This window comes from Chanodichthys erythropterus, chromosome 12 (assembly GCF_024489055.1).
Source record: "Chanodichthys erythropterus isolate Z2021 chromosome 12, ASM2448905v1, whole genome shotgun sequence".
Lineage (NCBI taxonomy): Eukaryota > Metazoa > Chordata > Actinopteri > Cypriniformes > Xenocyprididae > Chanodichthys > Chanodichthys erythropterus.
The window spans coordinates 4,658,925-4,686,072 of NC_090232.1; the positions used below are offsets into that span (position 1 = coordinate 4,658,925).

General features: G+C 35.7%; 2 protein-coding genes across 4 annotated transcripts in view; both read right to left on the reverse strand.

The window, feature by feature from the left end:
- hecw2b (HECT, C2 and WW domain containing E3 ubiquitin protein ligase 2b) overlaps positions 1 to 9,640 on the reverse strand; it is a 70,472-nt gene extending 60,832 nt beyond the window's left edge. For both annotated transcript variants that reach the window (XM_067402661.1, XM_067402665.1), the window contains exon 1: positions 9,165 to 9,640. The gene's annotated coding sequence lies outside the window, so the exon portion shown is untranslated. The remainder of the gene's footprint in view (positions 1 to 9,164) is intronic.
- Positions 9,641 to 11,418: 1,778 nt separating this feature from the next.
- Positions 11,419 to 27,028, reverse strand: gtf3c3 (general transcription factor IIIC, polypeptide 3). Of its 2 annotated transcripts, XM_067404636.1 has the most exons (18): positions 26,824 to 27,028; positions 26,460 to 26,574; positions 23,699 to 23,967; positions 23,452 to 23,575; positions 21,349 to 21,540; positions 21,053 to 21,218; positions 20,721 to 20,868; positions 19,274 to 19,400; positions 18,929 to 19,029; positions 18,206 to 18,377; positions 17,884 to 18,086; positions 17,696 to 17,797; positions 14,888 to 15,023; positions 14,381 to 14,606; positions 12,432 to 12,622; positions 12,162 to 12,286; positions 11,794 to 11,946; positions 11,419 to 11,596 (listed from the first exon to the last, which is right to left on the reverse strand). In XM_067404636.1, the coding sequence occupies exons 1-18, from the start codon at positions 26,908 to 26,910 to the stop codon at positions 11,474 to 11,476; spliced, it is 2,760 nt and encodes a 919-aa protein (XP_067260737.1). In that variant the 5' UTR covers positions 26,911 to 27,028; the 3' UTR covers positions 11,419 to 11,473. The 2 variants fall into 2 exon arrangements, with proteins under 2 accessions (XP_067260737.1, XP_067260738.1); XM_067404637.1 differs by lacking the exons at positions 11,419 to 11,596; positions 11,794 to 11,946; positions 12,162 to 12,286 and having other exon boundaries at positions 12,501 to 12,622; positions 14,541 to 14,606.
- Between the last annotated feature and the right edge of the window lie 120 nt (positions 27,029 to 27,148).

The window sequence follows — 27,148 nt, forward strand, 5'->3', positions numbered from 1 at the left end:
GAGCACTCGGGCTAAACACCAGCCTGATGGGAGGACACATGCACAAAGCTAACTAGAATATTTGGGTAAATCTGAGAATATTTGAAGTAGAACCTTTCATGTTAAACTTTACAAAGTATCTAAATGATCATCATTATGCAGTCTTCACTGTATGCATATCTGTTTTCCTTTCCTTCAATAAGATTATCTCTTGGCAGGATAAGGAAATGACCATATAAACCGATGTCGTGGCTCATTTCAGAAGAATTTTCTGGGCTCAGATAAACAAATGGCCACAACCTCCCATACAAAGATTTACCACGGTAATTATCCACCAAAATACCATAGTTACTTAAGACATCATTATTCCAATATAAATTAAATAGAAAAAAACTATTATAAAAATTAAAATATGTTTTCCAGGGTAACATTATTAGACAAAAGTAGATGCTTGCATTTTCTGAAGAAAATAATTTGTAAAACAATTGTAAGTGTGCTTAATTATATTGAAGTCTGTGAAGTTTCAGCTCAAAATACCCCACAGATAATTTATTATAGCTTGTCAAAAATGCCCCTATTTGGGTGTGAGCAAAAACACACCGTTTTTGTGTGTGTCCCTTTAAATGCAAATGAGCTGCTGCTCCCCATCCGCTTTCCAGAAGAGGGCGGAGCTTTAAGAGCTCACACTTCGGTTGCTCAACAAAAACAAAGCTGGAGAATCTCACGCAGCCAAAATGAGGATTGTCAGTAACGGTGTTCAGCCTTACATTGTTCAAACCGGAGTCGACACTGATGGAGAGACTCAGGAAGAAGTTACAACTTTTAGGATGCAACTGGACGTTTCTGAACGGTTAGTGGATAAATTTATGTAGTTGCTGTGGAGTTGATTCAACTCATCCACTAGCATGTGCCGTCATGTTCATCTTTTGTGCAAATCCAAAATGACCAAAATAACTAGAAAATCAATAAAATGTAAACATTTTTCATTTGTTAAAGTCATATAATGTGTAAACAGCACTCACTGTATAGTTTTTAAACAAAATTCAGCATAAAACTCTTCAGCTAAACCGCTACTGATGTTATATAGATCTTCACATTTTCTGCCTGTATTTACATTTCTCCGGTCAAGAGTAGATAAACTTGAGGTTTAGGAACAAACACTCCCTCAAACTAGACTAGCCCCCGCACTGAAACACATGTCGTATCGTTTCACTGTTTATTTATACAGCGTCGAGGGTGACGCTATTTATAGATGAGCCAGCACATCCCGGCCACTCAGATGCCAAAACACTGACCCATATCTGAGGCGGGTTTGTGCATGCCAGCTGGTGTTCACAGCCAAACAATAGGCTAATGTAGCATGTTAACGTGCTTCCTAGCAGTATGGCGTATTCATGTCCATTCATTAGCACATACTGATGTTATGAGTCACGTTACTGCCGGTTTAGCATGACAGAATGGATTTAAGTCATTTGTAAGATCTGTAAAGATGCTGCTACTCCAACAAAAACTGACAGTAGCTGTGAATTAGCAAAGGGAAAATAATGAGAAAGGGAAAGGCGAATGAGATCTCTTTAATATCTCATTTGTTTCTCCAAGAAAGCATGGAAAAAAATGGAGAACTAGAGACTTTAGCTTCTCTGAAGAAAAAGATTACACATTTATCCACAAAATGTCTCAAATTGTGCTCATATTTAAAGTCTTAAATCTAAAAGTCAGAGATTTCAGTATTAACTATAACATTTATCATATTCTCCAAAGACAATTATCTAAGAAATGTTATTGACATTCATTTTATATCTCCATACTTTTAGTGTATATTTACAATGTGTGTCTCCCCAAAGGAAGAAAGTTTATACTTCACTGAAACATACTTGAAAGTCACCTGAGTTACAAAAAAAGCAACTTTTGAGCAACAAAATTTCTCAAGGCCAACGTATTGTGCAAACGTCATTTGACTGTTTCATCGTCTGTTGAAATCCCAAAGACATTGTGGCTAAGGTTGGGTTTCGTTAGAATTTTAGCGATTCCAATTACAGTTCTGATTCCTCTTATCGATTCCAATGAGGTAAAAATAAAGTCAAACATTTATCCACTAACTAACTAGATTAACTAACATACATTTCCAACATTATTAAAGCAAAGTAGGCCTATACAGTCAGTAATACAATAAGAACAAATAAGCAAATTAGCAATAGCACAACTAAACAAAGTTCAGAAATTGAAATCATAACACTGCGTAGATTTCTTTTTATAAATAAAATATAGATTAATCCTTATTAAAGTTACAAAAGTTATTCAGATTTATTAGGCTGCTGTCACTTTAAGACCTAACGCACGGATCCAATATACTGTTACACATGCATTTTCTTTCTCGACTGTTTATGGGGATATTTTGACATAATTTTGTGTATTTGTCAATTTAAGCGCAAGAAAACGCGAAAGAGAACAATTCAGTATTCGCGCACTATATGCTTTTGCACGTATGCTCTGGATGTATCCAACACAGAAAGCAAAAAATAAATAAAAATGCATCTCCTTGCCCTTGAATGGTTTAAAACCACATTAAAATGTGCACACAGGAATCAAAAGGCGGAGTAGAAATTTTAATTTTATGACAAGTATCCGATTCCTGACCTTATCCGATTCCATAATTGGAATGAATGACGTTTGACTAATATTCAATAAATGTCATCTGGGTTTATCAGACAAATATTTCATCCTGTATTGACAAATAAGGCTGAGAAATGCCACATCAGTGTGACCGCACTGTTTGGATGAACAATAGGCCATGATGCATATTCTATTTCGGGTACGGAGTGATGTAAGTGTGTGTGTGCACATGCATTCTGCTCAAGGAAGCACCAGGAAAGAGCCTTGACTTCTTCCTGCGATTGCCCTGTACACAAAAATAAAACATTAAGCTTACATGGTTACCACAATGACGCAAGAACAATGACATACGATCTTCCCAACCGCAAACCTGATCAATGTAAACATACCAATGCACAAAATTAGAAACAAACTTACAATGCATTTGACGCAAGAAATGTCTAACTTACACACACAGTCACAGTGATGCAAACCAGGTGTCCAACCAGAAAACTCAAACAGACCCACATGCATTCCACTGACCTCATCTGATGGGAAAACATAACTATTTTATGAGGTGGTGATTTTGTATGTTTCGAATGTCGATCGTCCAAAACGTACGATTATGAAAATGTCAAGTTAGTTTGTAGTCTCAATGTCAATGGCTAAAATGAGCGACAAGTAGTTAGCGGCAGAGTGTTTAATAAGGTTTATGAGTTAGTAAGAGTGGTGCGGTTCACAGCTTCAGGCCGAATACCACTATGTTTATAACACTCTAGAGCCCTATTCGGACGGGATTAGTTTTACATGGGGAGGTGGGGGTAAAGTAATTATTACCAGAGCTTCTCAGTGATTTTAGTCCCGTCCGAATGTGCCATCTCGGTAATCATTACGGACAATGTCAGTAAAGATTACGGCGACTTTTACCTTCTGTAAAAAGGTCTGGAAAAATTACCTCAGGTAATACTAATCCAGTTCGAATAGACCCGCTGTAAATATGTATGGTAAAATTCCGTCATTTCCTGTTTAAAAGTAGTTTTTCAAGCATGGAAGCACTTGAAGAAACAGTCATTTGTGTTGTAGGTGGTGGGACAAGTCTGTGGCAAACCTCAAGTTTTTTCTACATACCATTCAGAGCAAAAAGAAGAAAACTAATTTTATCATTAGCTAAGTGCCTATTACCATCATAATCCAATCAGAATTTAATTAATAAATCGGACCTAACTGTTATTTATAGTTTATATATTTAGTTTATAGGCGTTTTCGCACATTGTATCAGGAAGCAACGTATACCCATGTGACGACAGGGAGGTGGCGGCGGTGCGTAAATCGAGTTACCCCTCCCACTTCAGCTAGTTTTACTGAGATGTCTTGTCCCGTGCAAATTGGCCAATTAATATTAGACATCCTGAGGTAAAATTACTTTACTCCACCTCCCCACGTAAAACTAATCCTGTCCGAATAGGGCTAAAGTCCAGAAGATCTCCAGGGATTTTCAGAAAAAACAGATATTTTAATTGTATATTATTTTATATTCAATGACCAGGTTTTACTCATTTAAATCAAATATATCAACTACTTGTTTCAAACTAGAATAAATAATTATATCCATAGGCAACTGGAACATCTGACAACATCTCAAACTCATCACAGGAAAGGTGCATGTAAATACCCTTGGTTATTTACTTTTTCCAGCTTATTGTCTGTTTTGACAGAGACCAGGAGCAACGAGATAAATCATTAGACAATATAATTGTGGTGGTTCCCAAACTTTTAAGAGTGGTGTGCCCCTTAGGCATTCTTTAAATTCTATTATAAATAAAGCAATACATAAATCAATTATTTCAATCAAATTGAATCATTACCAACAAAAGCCATCTGTGCTCTGCAGTGGCACAAGCTGCATCTAGATGTATTTATTTACACACTGTTTAATGCTGCTCAGTGGAGGCAGGGATGCAGTTACACTGGCATAAACAATGTTATACAATGTTTTAAATAAGAATTAAAAAAAGTTCAATATAGAAATATGAAATGATGGTAAAACAAAGCAATACAAAACCACCAGTAGTGGTCTTAATGAGTGAGTCATGCGTGTCATTCAGTATCGAAGCAAGTGGCTGAATTTATGTACGAGTCATTGAATCATTGACTCTCTCAATTTGTTATAAGCCGCAGATTCGTTCACTAATGAAACACTGCTGTGTGTTGCTTGGAGATGTAAAACAGTTCTGCTGTGGCTTTTGTTGAAACTATTATTTCATTGCAAAACAGAGCAAACTATACTACTATACAAGAATAAAACTATACAAGCTGCTTGTATGGATGGATGCAGTCAGTTTTGACCGCAACAGATGAGGTAATTAGATCGGATGTCATGTATTTGACCTTTTACAGGCACTATCGTTTTCCTGTTTTTTAACTAGAGATGGCATTTTGCCTGTTAGGAATACATGTTCAGTTTTAATGTTATTTTTAAAGTGGGGTTGGCAAAATGCAGCATATTGTGTGCGTACCTCACATACCCTAGTTTGGGAACCACTGCCCAAACCAAACACAACACCACCAACAAAACAATTTCATTCACACAAAAACTACAGAACAAACACTGGCTAACATCAGAAACTAACTTTAAGAGTCATGCCATTTTTATTTAAACATTTAATGAGTTAAATGTAATTATAAATCTGTTGTTTGGCTTTAAGCAACTGTATAATTAAAAGAACAGCATTTGTTCTTTAATGTCTTTAAATGTCACTTTTGATCAATTTAAAGTGTCCTTGCTATATAAAAGTATAATTTTCTTTAAAAAAAAAATATCTTACCAACCTCAAACTTTTGAATGGTACATTTAAACTCCAAATACATCACAACTAAAAGCCCATAAACACTATAAATGTGTGACAAAGCAGTACCTGATGCGATGGCACACTGATTCTGCAAGATAATAAGGCCAAGTCAGGTCGTGTTAATGAAACTCAGACAGGCTTAGCGGGTATCACCTTATGTGACTTTGACAAAACAATTGACATGCAAAACACTTCAGAACTGAATGATGGAATTATAATGATGGGAAGTTGTAATGCTTGATGTTTGATCAATCAATTGTTGCCTAAAAGAAAAAAATAAAGTCCAGCTCTACATTTTATTGATATTATTATTCTTTTTTTACTTAGAAATTTACCACATTATGGAAGTGAAACGGCTTGTGAACGACTTTATCCAAAGTTTTTTCTTGAACGTAACTTTTAAAATAATATTACACAACCTCCTCCTCAATGGATGTCAATCTCTTAGTGGAGGAAGTAAAACAACATAAAATGTGAATAACCATATTCTTGCCAGCCTATAGCCAGAACACAAACACATTATCAGTTTATTTGATCATTACCATCTGGACCACCAAAAGTCATTTTTACTATTGTGCACAGCTAATTCTAACTGCTCATGCAATAAAAAGTAAATATACCCAATTAACTATTTGCCATGCCAATAAAGAACAAGCCGAATCGATTCCTTCAGTTTCTATTGTCTGCTCATCTCTATAGCCTTCTCAAACCATATCTCCGCTTTTACTGTCCAATCATATCAGACTCACTCTGTCTCCACCTATAGCTTCTGCTATTATTCATCCAAGACTGTCTAATCCGATGTCCAATAACATCCTTACCCACAGAGAAGAATCAATACTTAAATCAAGATGATTTGATCAAACGTTGCAAAGCCCAAAGACGTCTCTGCCTTTTAGGTGCTAAATTAAACAGGAAAACCTGAGGAGTCTAGCCATTTTAAAAGTCCAAAAGAACACCAAGGAATTTTTTGCAAAGCACACAACACTTGGACGGCTCTCAGGAATGAATCTGCATGGATATGTAACCATTGAGCCTTTTAGAGAGGTAAATATTGGATTGAACGAGAACCAGGCCATCCTGAAATTGAGTCTGAGGCGAGGCATTAATGACTGAGCCTCCAGCTTTAACTGTGTCATTTAATCCACAGATCACATAGATGGTCTAAATAGTCCTGAAGTGGGATTTTGGAGCTGCTCTTCAAAGCAAAGCTTTATATGACCTCATTACTGGTGACGAAAACTAGTCTTGGAAAAGGAAACTTTCTTCTAGGCGTGTCTGAATTACTTTTTTGGACATTTTTTAACCATAAAAGCATCTGATTCGACAATTAAAAACTCACAATGTAAAACAAAAGCAATCAATAGGAAACCCAGACCATGTGCAATTCCTCTCACAATTAAATATATTAACCTTAAAGCCTGAAAGAACCATCTCAAGTTCTACAAGAAACTTTGTTTTCTCTTCTTCTTTTTCTTTAACAAACCAGGAAGCCATAAACTTATCTGAAAACTTATAAAGAACAATCAAAAACTGTTTTCGTCTCCAAAGATTCATACAGAATCAATTCAAGAACCCGGAAGTTTGTTTTAGAACCTAAGAACTAGAACATGTATTTGCTCAAAAAATGATTTTACAATGTTCTGTTTATTTTCATTTTCATTTAACACCATTTTATTAGGTTTCTCATTCAAACAATTGCATTGTGTTAAAGGTACAATTTGTGATATTTTTTTCCGCTAGAGGTCGCTAGAAGCCTATTCAAAACAAAGGCCTAGTTTGATGACGTAAAGTTTTAGAGTGGAAACTTGGGACATGTGGTCTCCATCTCAACGGACGGTGCAAAAGAATAGGGATTGGAGTCTGGAAGAACTCATGTTCGTGGATGCGATTATTAACGTTACTGTAGTATGAAGCAGAGCAGGACCGAGTGTTGCGGGAGCTGAACGAGGAGCTGGAGCGATTGATCAACACACGCCTCACGAGCAGCGGGACTTTTATTATGAAACAGTCACCGGCAATTTTACAAATTGTACCTTTAAACTGACTTGAAACAGTTGTGTTTTGGCTCAACTCAATATTTTCATTTTTAATGAACATGTTTTAATTAAGTAGGCCAAAATAACGTTTGATTCTCGTTCAATTTACTTAAGCAAATTAAGTTAATCCAACACTATTTTCAACCACTTTACTTAATCCATTTGCGTACATAAATGCTAAAACTAGGAACAGGATTTCCCCTTCCCATCATGCTTTGCACACGGATGGATAGGGAGAGTAAAGGTTGAAATAAAATGTATGCTTTATTTTAATCAAGATGATAAAATTGGAAGACATGTTAATGCTTAATATTCTTTTCTGTTTATATTTAAAAGAGTTTCTATTAAGTTAGTGTTTTTGGAGGTTAGCATTGTGGTGAATGCTCTACATGTGCTTGGGTTGAGAACCTGCTAACAACAATTAAAGATTTTTTAATAATAAAAAAACAACTATTTTATGCCATGAATGTAACAAATCCATCTTCAACACCTAAGAATAAGAGTCTTTGATTTGTAAAGATTATTCTTGTTAGATTAGATTTGTAAAAGTTATATATATATATATATATATAAAAATATATAGTTCATGAAATAAACTAAACTAAATTTAACTTAATAGTTTTGGAAAAAATTAAGAACGCTAACCTGACTCAACTAAATGGCACTGACTTAACCTTAGGCACATAAACTTAAGTTTACTGAAATAAATAATGTTATTTAAATGCAACATGCAATGCAACCCAGTTCTGTTTGAAGCTGTTGACATAAAAAGTAAAATCCAACGTACCAGATGCGATGCATAAAAATGAAAGCTGCTGCATCAATACCCAAAGGAAAATATGCTGATTATTATTACACATTTTCATAATGTTTTTAATGCCCATGCCACATTGGCAATCAATGTTGTGAATAAAACCAAAATAAAATATGCATACATACATGATGATGTAAGGCAGTGATTTACTTGACATTTGCATGAAAAATAACCAGCTTTCAACTATATATCATCACTTATAGTTGGGTCAAGCAAACATTTAAAAAAAAAAAAAAAAAAATTGAGGGATAAATTCTCTGACATTCAATTCTAGCTACACCTACCATATAAAATAAACCTTAAAGTATAATATTCATGTTTTTTCCCCCTCATATGAATCAATATTCTAAAGAGTCTATGCTAATTATATTGCAAAACCATGGACATACCACATTGGCAATCAATATTTCAGCAAATGAAATCCACACAGAGATAAACATGTGCACGAAAAACATCTATTGTTACGGTTACTTGTAGTTCAAGCACAAACACAATAAGTCTTGTCAGTATTTATAGCAAATGCATCTATTTTGATGCACCACACCACAATCTACACTACATTTTAGGCAATAAGAGCAACTTTAAATGCGTCTAGAATTGAATGTCAGAGAAACCGGCCCTCAAATGCCACAGGTTCTGGGTGCTTAATAGTTGGTTTAAGGATACAAAACAGAAACAGAACCTGTGGCATCTGGGGGACCGATTATCTGAAATGCAATTTAAAGTGCACTTAGTGTATAAGATGTTTAAGTAGCTAAATGTAACATACAAATTATCCATTAGAATCAACGGTAATGTGTGGGTTAATGCATTTGCCAACAGATTGCTTTTAATGACTATTTCGGTAGTAAATCTAAATGAAATCCCCATGTAGGTAAACATGTCACTTACCGTCAAATAAAGGTGATGATGAATTGAGAAAGCTCAAATAAACACACCGGGATGCTCGGAACAGCTGATGTGCGCAGCTGAGGGCCTCTGTTCGGGTCAGGCGCGCTCCTTCCTCCTCTTCTACCTAAACATTCCGTCTCAACGGAACCACGACCCAACCGAACCAGCCCGAACCCAGCCCAGCTGATATTTACTGCGCAGTGTCGGTCTGCGTCCGTGCGCGCGGTGTGCCAGTGTGGATCCAGCCGCGTTCATATTTTATTCATTTACAAAGACCCCGTATTCGCTATGCCACCTCATACCCACTGAAAACACTCGCACCCGAACAAAAACGTGCGCGCGGCCAGGCGTACAGCTTTATCTGAACGCGCAAGAGATGAATGTTGCTTTGCATTTGTGCTGGATTAATTCCACGGGCTTTGCGTCTGCTTTTGTTTTGAGCACCAGCCCACAGACGCGCAGCGCACGAGAGGGTGGCGTTCACTCGCACTGTTGTGATGTTTGAACGAGTCAACGTGCTGCTGAACCGGTTCTTTTGAATGATTCGTTCTGAACGATTCGAAAAGCTGTTGTTCACACAGAACGGTTTTCATATATTACGAAGGAGTGTTAACTTAAAAATAGTTTAAAATTGTACTTGAAAAATACAACACCCATGGTGAAATGCTAAAATCAGCAATGCAGCTTCGGGAACGCCTGAAAGGAAAATTGGGCAGACAGAATAATACAAAAACATCCTGAATAAACGGTCGAAAAGTGTGAACACTTGTGAAAACAACTCGTTGAAACACTTTTGAGAGACGACTCCAAGCAAAGGAGCCACTGAATAGTTTGATTGGACACAATTCATGTAAATGAATCACCCTAAAGAACCGATTCAATAAGGTGACTTGAACTTCATTTCACACATAGGAAGTGAACAGTGGCCAAGGGGATTACTACTGGAAACTAATAATAATAATCTTGATTTGCATTCCCTAAAGGAACTGAAAGTACTTTAATTGGTAAGTTTGCACTTTGCAAGCACTGTAATAAAATAACTTTGCTTACAAAAGAGTTGGCACACCTACGGCTGAATTACTTATAAAACAAAGTGTGAACGGAAACTGCTTGGAGCTGAATTAACTTCAGAAAAGTGTGTAGAAGAATATAAAGTATTACGGATTTATACACCGTACAGTCCAAAAGTTTGGAACCACTAAGATTTTTAATGTTTTTAAAAGAAGTTTCGTCTGCTCACCATGAGGCTACATTTGTTTAATTAAAAATACAGTAAAAAACAGTAATATTGTGAAATATTATTACAATTTAAAATAACTGTGTACTATTTAAATATATTTGACAAAGTCATTTATTCCTGTGATGCAAAGCTGAATTTTCAGCATCATTACTCCAGTCTTCAGTGTCACATGATCCTTCAGAAATCATTCTAATATGCTGATCTGCTGCTCAATAAACATTTATGATTATTTTCAATGTTGAAAACAGTTTTTTTTTTTCTTTTTTTTTCAGGATTCCTTGATGAATAGAAAGTTTAAAAGAACAGCATTTATCTGAAATACAAAGCTTCTGTAGCATTATACACTACCGTTCAAAAGTTTGGGGTCAGTAAGAATTTTTATTTTTATTTTTTTGAAAAGAAATTAAAGAAATGAATACTTTTATTCAGCAAGGATGCATTAAATCAGTGGCAGTAAAGACATTTATAATGTTACAAAAGATTAGATTTCAGATAAACACTGTTCTTTTGAACTTTCTATTCATCAAATAATCCTGAAAAAAAATATTGTACACAAATATTTTGTACAATTGTACACATTAAATGTTTCTTGAGCAGCAGATCAGCATATTAGAATGATTTCTGAACGATCATGTGACACTGAAGACTGGAGCAATGATGATGAAAATTCAGCTTTGCATCACAGGAATAAATTACTTTGTGAAATATATTCAAATAGAAAACATTTATTTTAAATTGTAAAAATATTTCACAATTACTGTTTTTTACTGTATTTTTAATTAAATAAATGTAGCCTTGGTGAGCAGACGAAACCTTTTAAAAACATTAAAAATCTTAGTGGTTCAAAACTTTTGGACTGTACTGTAATATATATATATATATATATATATATATATATATATATATATATATATATATATATATATATATAAATAAAATTCTTTAATTTTCTAAACAACTCAAACACTGCATGAATATTATAAATTATTTTATTGAAAAGAAAATACAGTAAAAATAACATATTTTGTACATTTGTAAAAGGAAGCTGTGAGAATGACGGCTCATTGAGTCAGACGGTACAGTAAGTATAGATGACATGGCGGGCCATCTCCTTATTTCCACTGGCCTGGTAAATAAGAGATAAATTGTAGGCAATCTCTCTTCTCAAGTCCACTTGATCATCATCAATCCCCTTAAAATGACAAGAGATTTCACAAAGCATTTAAAACAGCCTATTAATGCATAGATAAATATGCATATATACAGTATAGAGCCTTTGAAAGTGTGTCTTGTGGGTTTTCCCCAAATCGTTTACAATGTTTTGGGAATCTGAGATGTTTCTTTAAAGATTTATGGTGGATAACACACATTAAAGTGAAAGCGTCTTACCTCCAGTTTGAGTGGGGGGAGGGCAAGGGCTTTCTCGTAGTAGTGAATGGCCAAATGACTGAGTCCGAGCTGGTGTAAAGCCCGACCAAGATTATACAGAGACTCTTGACAATGACCTCTGAGGTCCACATAGCGCCACAGGAATGAGAAACCCTGAGGAACAACCAAAATATGTGATATATGCACACACAGATTCAAGATTACACAGATTACTGTCTGGGAAGTAAACACATACATAAATCTGTAATTTAATGCTTTTTCAAATTTAATTCAGCAGTAAATGAAAATGTAAAATGTATGAATATTACATTAAAAAAATTATACTAAATAACTGAACAATTAGAAATAATATAATATATATAAAATACCTGCACAACGAGGGGATGCCTTTTCATGACAAACCTCTGACAGCCCATATGGAAGAACGTGAGACCAACAACCAAACTATGAAGAGGATGGTCCTTCTGGTTTCTGAACGCCTGCATGTACTGACCTACTCAGAGAAGACAAAGTAGAATAAAATAATGATGTCAATAATAATAAAACTAATTATGCCATTTAAGCTTATGTGCAAATAAAATACCAGCAATAAACACCAGAATTGTGCCTTAGGAGATGGTTTTGTGTCTAAACCATACCGAGTGCATGCTTGAAAGTCCCAGAAACCAGCGAGGTGTGTCCATTGAGAAGGTAGAGCGCATGGTTATCGGGGTGTTTGAGCATGAGACGCAGACAGAAACGATGATGTCTGGCATCCTGAGAGTGCAGGGTAACCTGATTAAACACGTTCCACAGCTGAGTCCGTTCCACATTGTCCATTAACATCAACCTGCAACAGATGCAGTATGTTTTAAGTATTCTCTACTGAGAAAGAAGCACAAATGCTCACTAAATTCACTTAAATAGCAACTTGCAATCAAATAACAAAAAAATTGAGCCTCAGATTTCATTTTCCACCCTCTGTTTCTCAAAAAGGACCAGTTTATATTGAGTTTTACACGTTCTTCCCCTTGTGTGCTTGTTTATGCAGTATTTTGGCTAATTTCATCATATTTTTATCTTGTTTAAAACAGAATTCCACAATTTCCACCAAAATTGAATTTATTTATGTGAAAAAAAAAAGAAAAAAAAAAGCAGGATACTGTGTTTTAAACATGAACTTCTGTATTCTGAACAGGATAAATAATAAATATATAAAAACTATAATTTTTATATATATATATATATATATATATATATATATATATATATATATATATATATATAGTTTTTAAAAACACATTATTATGTATAAAACACAGAATTCCACAATTTCCACTAAAATTGAATTTATTTATGTGAAAAAAAAATGCAGGATTCTGTGTTTTAAACATGAAATTCTGTATTCTGAGCAGGATAAATTATATATATAATGCAAATCTTATTTATGCAAGTATATAAATCAATAAATAAATCAATAAATCAATATATATATATATATATATATATATATATATATATATATATATATATATATATATATATATATATATATATATATATATATATATATATATATATATATATATATATATACACACACAAAAATAATTATAAAAGTAATAATAAAAACTTGCATATATAATCAGTTTTTAAAAACTTTGAAATTCTGTATTCACACACACATATATATATATATATATATATATATATATATATATATATATATATATACATACATATATGATAGATAGATAGATAGATAGATAGATAGATAGATAGATAGATAGATAGATAGATAGATAGATAGATAGATAGATAGATAGATAGATAGATAGATAGATAGATAGATAGATAGATAGATAGATAGATAGATAGATAGATAGATAGATAGATAGATAGATAGATAGATAGATAGATAGAAGTAATAATTAATTAACCACAAAAAAAAATACAATTTTGTTGGACAATGTTTTAAACATGAGTTTTAAAAATGATAAATCTAAATAGCCAAAATACACAGAATAAAGAAGTCAAGTCATCTTCATTTATATAGCGCTTTTCACAATACACATTGTCTCAAAGCAGCTTCACAGTGACAAAAGGAAAATTATTATCGAGCTAAATTTGGTTTTTGATTGAATCACTTCCGTTGTAACAATTGTTAATTATTACTTTAGGGGCTGTTTAAATGACACCTTTCCTACTGAAAAAACGAATACCTTTAATGCATTCTTGCGGTTCATTTACATGTTTAGTCTATAGATTTGCGTGTTTGAGTGTGCATGTGCACAGAAGCTTGGTTTTTTTTAAAAAGTGATATTTGCCAAATTACTTGTCTGGTGTGCATAATACAGAAAAATTACTGGAATAATTTTGATAAAGGACAACATGTTTAAAACACATAATCCTGCATTTACCATCAATGTAAATAATATTTGTGGGGAAAATGTATGATTCTGTGTTTTAAACATGGTACAACGATAAATCAAATTACCCAAAACACTGCATAAACACACTCTCAAAGAGAGTAACATGACTTTTTGAATCGATGAATGATTTTATATAGGATGTTTATGTAGACGGATTTAGTGTCCAACTGACTGACCTTATATAGTCATAAGCTTTGCGGAAGTTGTGGTCGAGGAAGGCGGCGGACAGGCCGAGGTATTCAAGCTCTTTGCGCTTGACGCGGTCGTCGTAGAAGGAGTAGTACTCTAAACTGGAGTCGACTAATAACTCGGCCTCAGTAAAGCGCTTCAACTCACACAGCACGGCCAAACAGCGCAGTAACAGCTTCCACCAGTCGTCTCGAGAGAGGACGCTCGTCTTACCTTAGAGAGAAAGACATACTTTAGAAGACTTGGAAAAGGTCAAATGAAAAGGTAAGATGTTTCAGAGGAGGACCAATTTTTGTTGACTTTAATGAACCCAGATGTCTGTTTTTTTAGTCCGTTTAGAGCTGGTTTAATTTCACTCGACTGCTGCTGGGTTGTAGTGTGTAAATATTATTGATCATACAATTCATTGTGTGATCGTAAAGTCCTAGGACAGCAGTTCGATGGGAATGGCACAATGAATAAGCGTCAGTGTAGTCACATCTGATGTGCTTTACCCGTCACATCCAGATAAGCTGCCTCCTGGTCATCAATCTCCGTCAGTTTGTTGCGGGACACTTTTATAAGCTTCAGATGTTTGACACCAGAGGATGTATCAGAGACGACACACACCTGAGCCCTCACCATCGCCACCTTCACAAAACAAGAAAACACAACCACATCACAAATTTGAGATGAAGAGAATGTATTTTGAGTCAAATGTCTCCTAAACCTGGTAGTCAGAGAGTAGGAATGAACTACTAGTGGTATAGTAAAGACAAAAACACAAGAAAAATGACTAAAACTAACTAAAATTAAATTGAAAACAGGAAATATAAAAATAAAAATGTAATTCAAAATATTTGTAAAAATATATATAATAGCATATCCACAATACTAAAATGCTGATTCAATTGTATATAGGCCAATTAATCAGATATAGTTTAATATATAATGATTATTCAGATATACAGTAGAGAATATAGGCAATAATAGCCAATTAATGGGCTCAATTTGATATATGTCAATTAATAAAAAATAACATGATCAATCTGATATAGACAATGTATGTAGAGCAAATGGTGGCTACAAATATCAGCCAATTAATTGGTTACAGACCAATACTAGACAATTATATTTGATATTAAATGATTATAATCCAACATAGGCTGTTCAATAAAATATAGACAATAAATCAGAAAATCAATAAATAAAAGCGTTTTTTTTTTTATATATAGACAGATGAATGTGTGCATTGATCAAATACAGACTGATGTACTGTATCAGTGAGTAAGTGGTCACAAATGTCTCAAAAACAGTAAATATTATGTAAAATCCACTACCGTTCAAAAGTTTGTGGTAAGTATTTTTATTCAGCATGGATGCATTAAATTGATTAAAAGTGATGGTAAAGACTTTTATAATTTCTATAACAAATACTGTTCTTTTGAAGTTTCTATTCATTAAAAAAAGTATCACGATTTCCACAAAAATATTAAGTAGCACGTTTTTTAAGATTGATAATAGAAAAATGTTTCTTGAGCAGCAAATCAGCATATTAGAAAGGAAGCTTGTTTCTGTCACAGAATTAAAAAAACGTAAAAGATAATTCTGACTTTATATCTCGCAATTCTGACTTTATAACTCGCAATTCTGACTTTATAACTCACAATTCTGACTTTATATCTCGCAATCCTGACTTTATAACTCACAATTCTGACTTTATAACTCACAATTCTGACTTTATATCTCGCAATCCTGACTTTATAACTCACAATTCTGACTTTATAACTCACAATTCTGACTTTATATCTCGCAATTCTGACTTTATAACTCACAATTCTGACTTTATAACTCACAATTCTGACTTTATATCTCGCAATCCTGACTTTATAACTCACAATTCTGACTTTATATCTCGCAATCCTGACTTTATAACTCACAATTCTGACTTTATAACTCACAATTCTGACTTTATAACTCACAATTCTGACTTTATATCTCGCAATCCTGACTTTATAACTCACAATTCTGACTTTATAACTCACAATTCTGACTTTATATCTCACAACTGTGACTGTATCTCACAATTCTGACTTATATCTCACAATTCTGACTTTATATCTCGCAATTCTGACTTTATATCTCACAACTGTGACTGTATCTCACAATTCTGACTTTATAACTCACAATTCTGACTTTATATCTCGCAATTCTGACTTTATATCTCGCAATTCTGACTTTATATCTCGCAATTCTGACTTTATATCTCGCAATTCTGACTTTATATCTCGCAATTCTGACTTTATATCTCGCAATTCTGACTTTATATCTCGCAATTCTGACTTTATAACTCGCAATTCTGACTTTATAACTCACAATTCTGACTTTATAACTCACAATTCTGACTTTATAACTCGCAATTCTGACTTTATATCTCGCAATCCTGACTTTATAACTCACAATTCTGACTTTATATCTCGCAATCCTGACTTTATAACTCACAATTCTGACTTTATAACTCACAATTCTGACTTTATAACTCACAATTCTGACTTTATAACTCACAATTCTGACTTTATAACTCACAATTCTGACTTTATATCTCGCAATTCTGACTTTATATCTCGCAATTCTGACTTTATATCTCGCAATTCTGACTTTATATCTCGCAATTCTGACTTTATATCTCGCAATTCTGACTTTATAACTCGTAATTCTGACTTTATATCACGTAATTCTGATTTTATATCACATAATTCTGACTTTATATCACACAATTCTGATTATATCTCACAATTTTAACTTTATATCTCACAACTTTTTGCGAGTATACATCTCAAAATTGCAAGAAAAATAGTCAAATTTGTGAGATAAAAGTCGCAATTACCTTTTTTATTTTTTATTCCATGGTGGAAAAAAGCTTCCACGTATAATAATGATTTCTGAAGGGTCATGTGACACTGAAGACTGGAGTAATGATGCTGAAAATTCAGATTTGATCACAGGAATAAATTAAATTTTTTAAATATATTCAAATATAAAAAAAGTTATTTTAAATTGTAATAATATTTCACAATATTACAGTTTTTACTGTATTTTTGATCAAATATAAATGCAGCTTTGGTGGGCAGAAGAGACTTTTCAAAACCATGAAAAATGAAAATGAAAAATGTGACCCCAAACTTTTGAGCAGTAGTGTACATTGTAATTTCAGGTGTTTTGTGTACATCTATCTATATACTGTATTATATTACCCACAAGCCACACTGCTCTCTTTATATAACTATCAGACACTGAGCGCAGTCAAGAGTGCAGAATCTGACCTTAAGAAGCATGGACAGCATGGTCAATACAGTATCTATGTAATCATCAGTGCGTCCTTGAGCATGCAGGAGGGTCGAGCGATGCAACAACAGCTTCAGCTCCTGAAAAACATCACACACGATTGTACACAAGCACTAACATAACCCTGTGTCTACACCATAAACACAAGACTATGATATACACACACCTGCTGGGCAGCAGAAGAGTCCTGTGCAAGGGTTTCGGCATCATACATGGGCTCCAGGGCCTCGAGGGCCATGTTGGGTCGGCCCAACTGCTGCTGGAGGGTGGATAGCGCCAGACGGGCGTCTAGATGCAATGGAGCCATTTCAACAACCTTACTGTAGCTCTTCACCGCAACCTCCAAATGACCAAGTGCCTTTAGACACTCTGCAAACAAGCAAATCACAATCCATTTCCTGTTTAAATAGGCAGTTCTTGACCAGAACAAGACATTTTACTGTTATAACGGCAGACTTTTTTAATATCCAATAAAAAAAAGTTGCAACCTGCATGTCGGAGCCAAACGACCGCCAGGTTGTATCTCTCCGAGCAGACGAGGGCGGAGAGCAGAGGCAAGGCGGAGTTATACTCGCCCTCTTCCATAAAAGCCTCGGCCACATCCAAATACAAATCACCCAGCTCCTCCGGGCTCTGCTCCATCAGAGACGTCAGCATGGGCTGCAGACAAAATGTCACAGGCAAGAAAATCAAACATAAATGACATCCCCCGACACATTTATTCTATCAGCGCACACTTTCATCTGGAAGATTCTTGAGTGTGTTCGCTCATTTGCAATATGTTAAAATGATCCCTTTTGAATGTGAAAACAGCATTTTATTTATAAATGCAAATTGAACAATATTACACAAATATGATGCTTAAAATAGAAGGCAATGCTTTGCATCTATTTGCATTTATTAACCCCCGGAGCCGTGTGGAGTATGTTTATGATGGATGGAGACGCTTTTCTTCAGCTCATACTCCATCCTGCTCACTTCCATTATAAAGCTCGGATGCATCAGGATATTTATTAATATAACTCTGATTATGTTCATCAGAAATAAGAAAGTCACATACACCTAGGATGGCTTGAGGGTGAGTAAAGCTTGGGCTAATTTTCATTTGAAGGTGAACTAATCCTTTAAGTCAAGAATTAAGATAGGAAGTTTCTGTAATACAGCTACAGCTATATAAATGAGAGCTTGTGTATGTGTAGAAATCTACTTACATCCAGAGGTTTGAAGACTTGCTGGTGGATGAGACACACCATCATCTTCACTCTGATGTCGACTGGAACATCATCAGGAATCACCACCTCTAAGATTTTCCCTATGCATTTAAAAACATGTCAGCAATGTGTTTATAATGCTTTTTTATGATTAATCATATTATTATCAGCCTAGTCCTACAAAACTAGCTCTACATTGCAAAGACAGCAAAGAATATATATATGGTATACCATGAAAATATATTTTTATTGTATTGTTATTAAACTTATTTTTATTGTATTTTTAGACAGCTCTGTGGTACTTCAGTACACATTATGAAAGAATATTCATCTCTTTCGTCTCACCTTTTTCCTCTTCCGAGTCTTCTTTCTTCTCTTCTCCTTCTTTATCTTGTGCAGGCGTCTGGTCAGCAGTCTCCGTCTCCTCCTTCTCCTGTCTTTTCAGAACGATGCCACAAAACTTCACCAGTGCCTGCAGACACATAGATTTAAACATTTACATTAACATGAATACAATAGGGGAAAGGGGAGTCATCTTGCATCATGTGTGCATTAAAATGTCAGTAACACTTTACTTGAAGGGGTGTGCATAAGATTGACAAGACACCTTTATAATCATGACATGACATGTTTCATGAATATGAAGGCGGTTTTATGCATTATTATGACAACTGTCATTAAGTGTCATTCGCTCAATTATGTCATTTTTAATGCAAAGATGGCATTGTTTGAGATGTCTTTGTTATGATAACTTGACATGAACCAATACATCATAACCTGTCATAAACATGACATAGCAGATTAATTATCAAACTTTGCTTTATGGGTTAACATCACATTACATTATTTTGGTAACACTTCAGTATAGGGAACACATATATAAATGATTAACTATGACTTTTCCCTCAATAAACTCCTAATTTACTGCTTATAAATATAGTTAATTGTCAAGTTTAAGTATTGGGTAGGATTAAGAATCTAGAAAAAGGTCATGCAGAATAAGGCATTAATATGTATTTAATAAGTACTAATAAATAGCCAATATTCTAGTAATATGCATGCTAATAGTAATAAGCAACTAGTTAAAAGACTCTAAAATAAAGTGTTACCATTATTTTATAAAGAGTTTCGTCTTTTTTAAGAAGTTTGAAATGGTTTATTATCTGACCTTCTGTTGGAGAATTTTTTTTTTTTAATAATCATGACGCTGTTATAAAATTATTTGATAGAGTATTAGCACCTAATGACATTTTAATGACAAGTTTAAGTACCACTGAAAAGACGTGGTCAGAAAAACATTCAACATAATGGCCTCATGTCAAAACCAACCACATGACAGTTTAATGTAATGTTAACCCATAAAGCTAAATAATGTCTAGTTGTCATGACAAAGACACTGACAGGTTATGATGTATTGGTAACAAAGACATCTCAAACAATGTCATCTTTGCATTAAAAATGACATAATTGAGCGAATGACACTTAATGACAGTTGTCATAAACATGCATAAAACCTTCATATTCATGACGTGTCATGTCATGATTATAAAGGTGTCATGTCAATCTTATGCACACCCCTTCAAGTAAAGCATTACCGAAATGTCAGCTAAAAAATAGATATTTCTTCATTAAGAACCTCTTAATCTACTACCAGAGTAAGCAAAATATAATGAATAATAAATTCAATCCATTTCTATATAATAATGTTATATCGGCCAACGGGCACCCTTTTCTGCTCTATATATTTTGTTATTGGCCACTGACCATCCTGCTAGTCCTCATCAGATCTCACCTCTAGAGCTTTGTCATGCTGATGGTTGGCTATGAAGAGTTCAGCAGCCATGTTGACACACTCATGTGAGACTAGTTCAGGATGTCTGTCCAGAGCTTCCTCCATGACGCCTATAGCGGAAGGCAACTCGCTGCTCTCATAGTAACTCCTGAAATAAAAACATGCCCAGTTCCGGGGTTTAAGAATATACAAGCTGTATGGCATTCAGAAATGGTCATGGCATTATCTACATTTATACATAAACTCCAATTTAAATATTTTAATCTAATCATAACAGAGGCCACTTCCATATGTGATCAACATAAGATTCAGAACATTGGGGAATATCATACTTTGCCATGTCTCGTGAGAGCTGCATGAACTGTTCTCCATCGGATGGCGGCAGCAGGCTGAGGATGCGGCGATACCCGTCCATGGCTTGCTTGTGCTCCCCGACCTGCTCGTAAAGGCTGGAGCGCTCCCACAGGTACTGAACATTACTAGAGTCGTATTTAATAGCTGGGAATGCAACAGCATGCTTTAGACACATTTTCACAGTTTTTTTGTGTTTTTGCTCAAATAAATGCAGCCTTGGTGACCATAAGAAACCTCTTCTGAATGGTAGTGTATCTACTGTATGTATACAGACCTTTAGTGTAGCAGATGATGGCTTGTTTGATGTTGTCTTGCTCCAAGGACATGTCTGCAAGCTTGACCCACTCTTCACAGTCACTGGGGTTCAGATGAGCGGCGATCAGTCCGAACTGAAGCGCTTTCTCCATGTCGCCCTGATCCTCGTAGATCATAGCCAGGGTGGAGAATGGCTCGTACGCCACAGGAGCTGAGAGAGGTGGACGAGACGGGGTTTGCACTTCTGATTTTAACTACAATTAAAGTCACTTTGAAATCAAAATTCTTATCTTCAATGGTATATTTGCAATGTTTATTATAAATGTGTGCATGCCATTATTTTTTTGAAAATTCATATGCCCTCATAATCTTTAACCAAAATAACTTCCCCTCCCTCTTGCAGTGACATCTCTTCTCTTCTCTGATGATGCATTTACTGGCACGAGGGTGGGACATCCTGTCACTCGCATGAGATCCACCAATAGCAAACCTCAACCATCCAATCAATTCCCCAATGACAAAATCAAGTCCCGTCCTCCCTATTTATCTTGTTCAAGAACCTGTTTCACTTGAATATGTCACAATAGAGAAAAAAAGATTATCACAATTTCCATTCCGTGCCAACTTTTAACACTGCGGCTCTGTTTGTGGGAGTGACCCCACCTCAACTTTTGGCTAAATCAAAAATATCACACTAGGGCTGACCTCTAATATTCAACTAATCGATAGCTGACTTTGTCGGCTAGTCACAGAAGAAAAAAAAAGAAAAAAAAAACTCATGGTGAAATCATGTAGTCCATTAAGGGACAGATCATTAACAACGGTTTCTTGTGGTAATTACAGTGTGTCAGACAGGAAATCCAAATTTGCCAATCATCCATCAGCCTCAAATATGGCTTATCATTTGAAACATGCAAGTAGTAACTTTACATGGCTGTTTACAACTTTGCATGGGCTATTATTAGGTGCATATCCAAGTGTTTGTGTGGAGTGTAGAAGCTGAAGTATAGTGCTCTTACGGCATGACACGAAGACGCCGGCGCGATCACTTGTATTTTTTTCTGGTAACAGTGGAAACAACTTAAATACATCATTCAAAACTGTAAAGGGTTAGGGTTAGGTCTACTTTTATTTGTTTAAATTCACAATAACAAGAAAACATTGTGCGTTTGTAAAATAAATAAAATACAGGATGTGCTTTCTGCCATCTATGTCTCCCTGAACTGGAGCGCGTCACAAAAAAGAACTGAAACTCACTTCGAATGAGTTTGTTTAAAATTAGACATTTCAAGCTTTCTATTGATGTCTCAGACATGAGAAATATATCAATAGAAAGCTTGAAATGTCTAATTTTAAACAAACTCATTCGAATAGAAAAGAAATATTCTCTGCTTATGTAATCCGTATGAAAGGTGCATTTCAGGCATGTTCCTGAAACGCTTCCAATACTCATTTTCCCCAGAAGAGATACACAATACCAGCTGCTCTTTCTCTCTCTCATCTCTCTGACAATGAGTTGACACACAAACTCTCCTCCTCTCACTCACTTGTTTAATTTGCTCCAGATGAATATTGTTGGTGTGACAGGGCTTGAATTTCACCTTGGGATTGCGCGTTGCACATAATTTTACTCCTTCTCACAGATTTTGCTCTCACACCCAAAGTGTGGCACATAAAGGCATCTCTCAGTACTACATTGAGTTATTTTCAAATGCCTATTGCACTTAAACAGTCAAACACACACAAAATAATGTCAAATGCCGGTCTTGGTGAGTATTCATGTAAACACAGTCAGTCATGTTTGAAGTGAATGTAAACAGTTGAGAAAGAAAACTCATGTGTAACAGTATAATAGATCCGTGCGTCAGCTCTTAAAGTGACAGCGGCATAATAAACCTTCTGCTAAATTATAATATTAAAAAAATCTATATGGCAGTTTTCCCCATGGTATCAATGTAAAACTGTGGCCAGTGAAAATGCTGAGTGGCTAGTAACTTTGGAAAAACACTAGCCACAGTGGCTGGAGAGCAAAAAAATTAAGCCCTGTACGTATATACTGTATATTAAACGCTCATTATGGTTTAGTATTCTCCTAAGTGTATAACCAACAACAAAAACCCACCTTGGCGAATGATCTCCATACACATCAGGATGGCATCCTCCTTGTCTCCTCTAGCGTAGCGGATGTTGGCCTCTCCCATGAGTCCTCTGAGAGCCCGTGGTAACTTACTGCGGGGACGTCTTTCCTAAAAAAATAAAAATAAGACTAGTGTGCTTATGAATAAACCTAAAATTTGATCAATGCTACAAATGTATCACGATCAATAACAGTGATTATTAATGCTGACCTAACAAGGCGATCTACTGACCTTCATCATTTTCTTATTCTCACGGTTCAGCTCCATTTCTAAGGCGAACACATCTCCGGGTGTGACTTCATTGCCGTCGTTGTCCTCTTCATCTTCAGCGTCATCTTCATCGTCATCATCATCATCACCGTCCTCTTCTCCAATGACTTTCCACTCCATCTTTCCATCTTCATCCTCCTCATCCTCATCCACACACTCCTCCAGTCCATCTCCCATCATGGAGGCAAAAGCTCTCTGAACAGATGGACTCACTCCTTCTTCTGTCGTCTCTGTCAAGAGATCACACAAAATACAACGTGTGATGTGATGCTGCTGTGTCACACTGAATATTGATCCCCACATGCTTCATTCAAATGCAAAAACATGTTTGCTATACGAGCAAGAATATGTAACCAAAAACTATTTGATTATCAGTTGTCAGTGATAATAATAATAATAATAATAATAAATGTTTCTTGAGCAGCAAATCAGCATATTAGAATGGCCGCCTTCTGTATTCAGCTTAAAAAGAAAGTGTAAAACTCCCGCAGTTCAAAAAGCTTACGATACGTCCTAGGCCTTCCCTATTCAACTTACAGAAAAAACTTGACGCAAAGCAAGTTTACACTTTCTTTGCAAGTTAAATATGGAAGGAGGTTTGGTGGAATCTACATATTTTACTTCATAACTTGTTAAATATGTTTTTTTGTTTTTTTTTACACAGGTGCAGCATTTTGCTTCAGAAGGGCTTTAGTAACCTTTTATTAACCCAAAAGGCCTTTATAAATATGATGGATGGATATGGGTGGAAGCAGCTCATACTCGTTGGTCCCATTCACTGCCATTATAAAGCTAGAATGCATCAGGATTTTTATTAATATTCAGATTGTGTTCATCAGAAAGAAGAAAGTCATATACACCTTGGATGGCTTGAGGGTGAGTAAAGCTTAGGATCATTTTTATTTGAAAGTGAACTAGTCTTTTAATTTATTTATTAAATTAAATAATTAATTAATAATATAGTAACTATTTGGCCAGTTGCATTAACTGCTTAAACTAGTCTAATTTTAATCTGAAAAGTAATTACCTTTTTGACTAACTGCTAGTAATTACACTGAACAAAATTATAAACGCAACACTTTTTCATGAGCTGAACTCAAAGATCTCAGACTTTTTCTATGTACACAAGGCCTATTCCTCTCAAATATTGTTCACAAATCTGTGTTAGTGAGCACTTCTCCTTTGCTGAGATGATCCATCCACCTCACAGGTGTGGCATATCAAGATGCTGATTAGGGAGCATGATTATTGCACAAGTGTGCCTCATGCTGGCCACAATAAAAGGCCACTCTATGTGCGGTTTTACTGTATAAGGGGGTCCGAAAACCAGTCAGTATCTGGTGTGACCACCATTTGCCTCACGCAATACATCTTCTTCACAGAGAGTTGATCAGGTTGTTGTGAAATGTTGGTCCAATCCTCTTCAATGGCTGTGCGAAGTTGCTGGATATTGGCAGGAACTGGAACACGCTGTCGTATACGCCGATCCAGAGCATCCCAAACATGCTCAATGGGTGACATGTCTGGTGAGTATGCTGGCCATGCTAGAACTGGGATGTTTTCAGCTTCCAGGAATTGTGTATGGATCCTTGCAACATGAGGCCGTGCATTATCATGCTGCAACATGAGGTGATGGTCGTGGATGAACGGCACTACAGTGGGGTCTCGACCTGACTGCAGTTCGTCACGTAACCAACTTGAGTGGGCAAATACTCACATTCAATGGCGTCTGGCACTTTGGAGAGGTTTTCTCTTCAGGAATGAATCCCGGTTTTCACTGTACAGGGCAGATGGCAGACAGCGTGTATGGCATCATGTGGGTGAGCGGTTTGCTGATGTCAACGTTGTGGATCGAGTCGCCCATGGTGGCAGTGGGGTTATGGTTTGGGCAGGCGTGTGTTATGGACAACCAACACAGGTGCATTTCATTGATGGCATTTTGAATGCACAGAGATACCGTGACGAGATCCCAAGGCCCACTGTAGTGCCATTCATCCACGACCATCACCTCATGTTGCAGCATGATAATGCACGGCCTCATGTTGCAAGGATCCGTACACAATTCCTGGAAGCTGAAAACATCCCAGTTCTTGCATGGCCAGCATCCTCACCGGACATGTCACCCATTGAGGATGTTTGGGATGCTCTGGATCGGCGTGTTCCAGTTCCTGCCAACATCCAGCAACTTGGCACAGCCATTGAAGAGGAGTGGACCAACATTTCACAACAACCTGATCAACTCTATGTGAAGGAAATGTATTGCGTGAGGCAAATGGTGGTCACACCAGATACTGACTGGTTTTCGGACCCCTCAATACAGTAAAACCGCACAAAGAGTGGCCTTTTATTGTGGCCAGCCTAAGAAACACCTGTGCAATAATCATGCTCCCTAATCAGCATCTTGATATGCTACACCTGTGAGGTGGATGGATTATCTCGGCAAAGGAGAAGTGCTCACTAACACAGACTTAGACAGATTTGTGAATAATATTTGAGAGAAATAGGCCTTGTGTACATAGAAAAAGTCTGAGATCTTTGAGTTCAGCTCATGAAAAAGTTTATAATTTTGTTCAGTGTAATTCTGACACAGTCTTTAACATAGTGCTATGTTGTAATGACAGTAAAGACTTGGTGAGGTTTCATAAAAATGTCAATATTATTTTTTACCCCTTTCACCTGTAGCGTTACAAAAAGTAACCTTGTAATGTCATGTAATGTCCACCTGTTTGTCGTTTCCGTGCTTCTCTAGCACATCGTTTTGAAGTGGACGGGACAGGATCCTCCTGATCAGCAGCTTCATCCTCATCTTCATCATCTGACACTCCTCCCTTCTCATCCTGAAGCAAAACACACAATACCATGGTGCATTACTGTGGTAAATGCCCAAATCACAATGCAAAATGAGATACATGCACTGTATGTATATATATATATATATATATATATATATATATATATATATATATATATATATATATATATATATATATAATGTATACACATACTATATAATTGATATAAAAGCTGGAACGAGAATATGTGAGTGGATCAAATCTTCGAACAGAATAAAAGCAGTGTAATATTACCTTTTGCTTTGCTTTTCTTTCCTCTCTCCGCCTCTCAAACTCCTCGAAAGTAATCTTACCTTCTAAATAATCGTTCAGTTCAGACATTGTTTGCAAATAATGAATTTTACCGCTTCATGTCGCACAGTATAATCACAACACACTCATGTGCGGCTCGAGCAGTTCCTGTTTCTGCCTTTCAGCCAATCAGAAAGCTCAAATTCTTCTTCGACGGTGAGTGAAACACAAACACACAGATGTGATCCCAAAAGTCCTACACCGCCTTCAAGCGTCCACTGAGTATTAAGCAAAGTATGAGCTATGAGTATGAGCATAAATCAAAAAT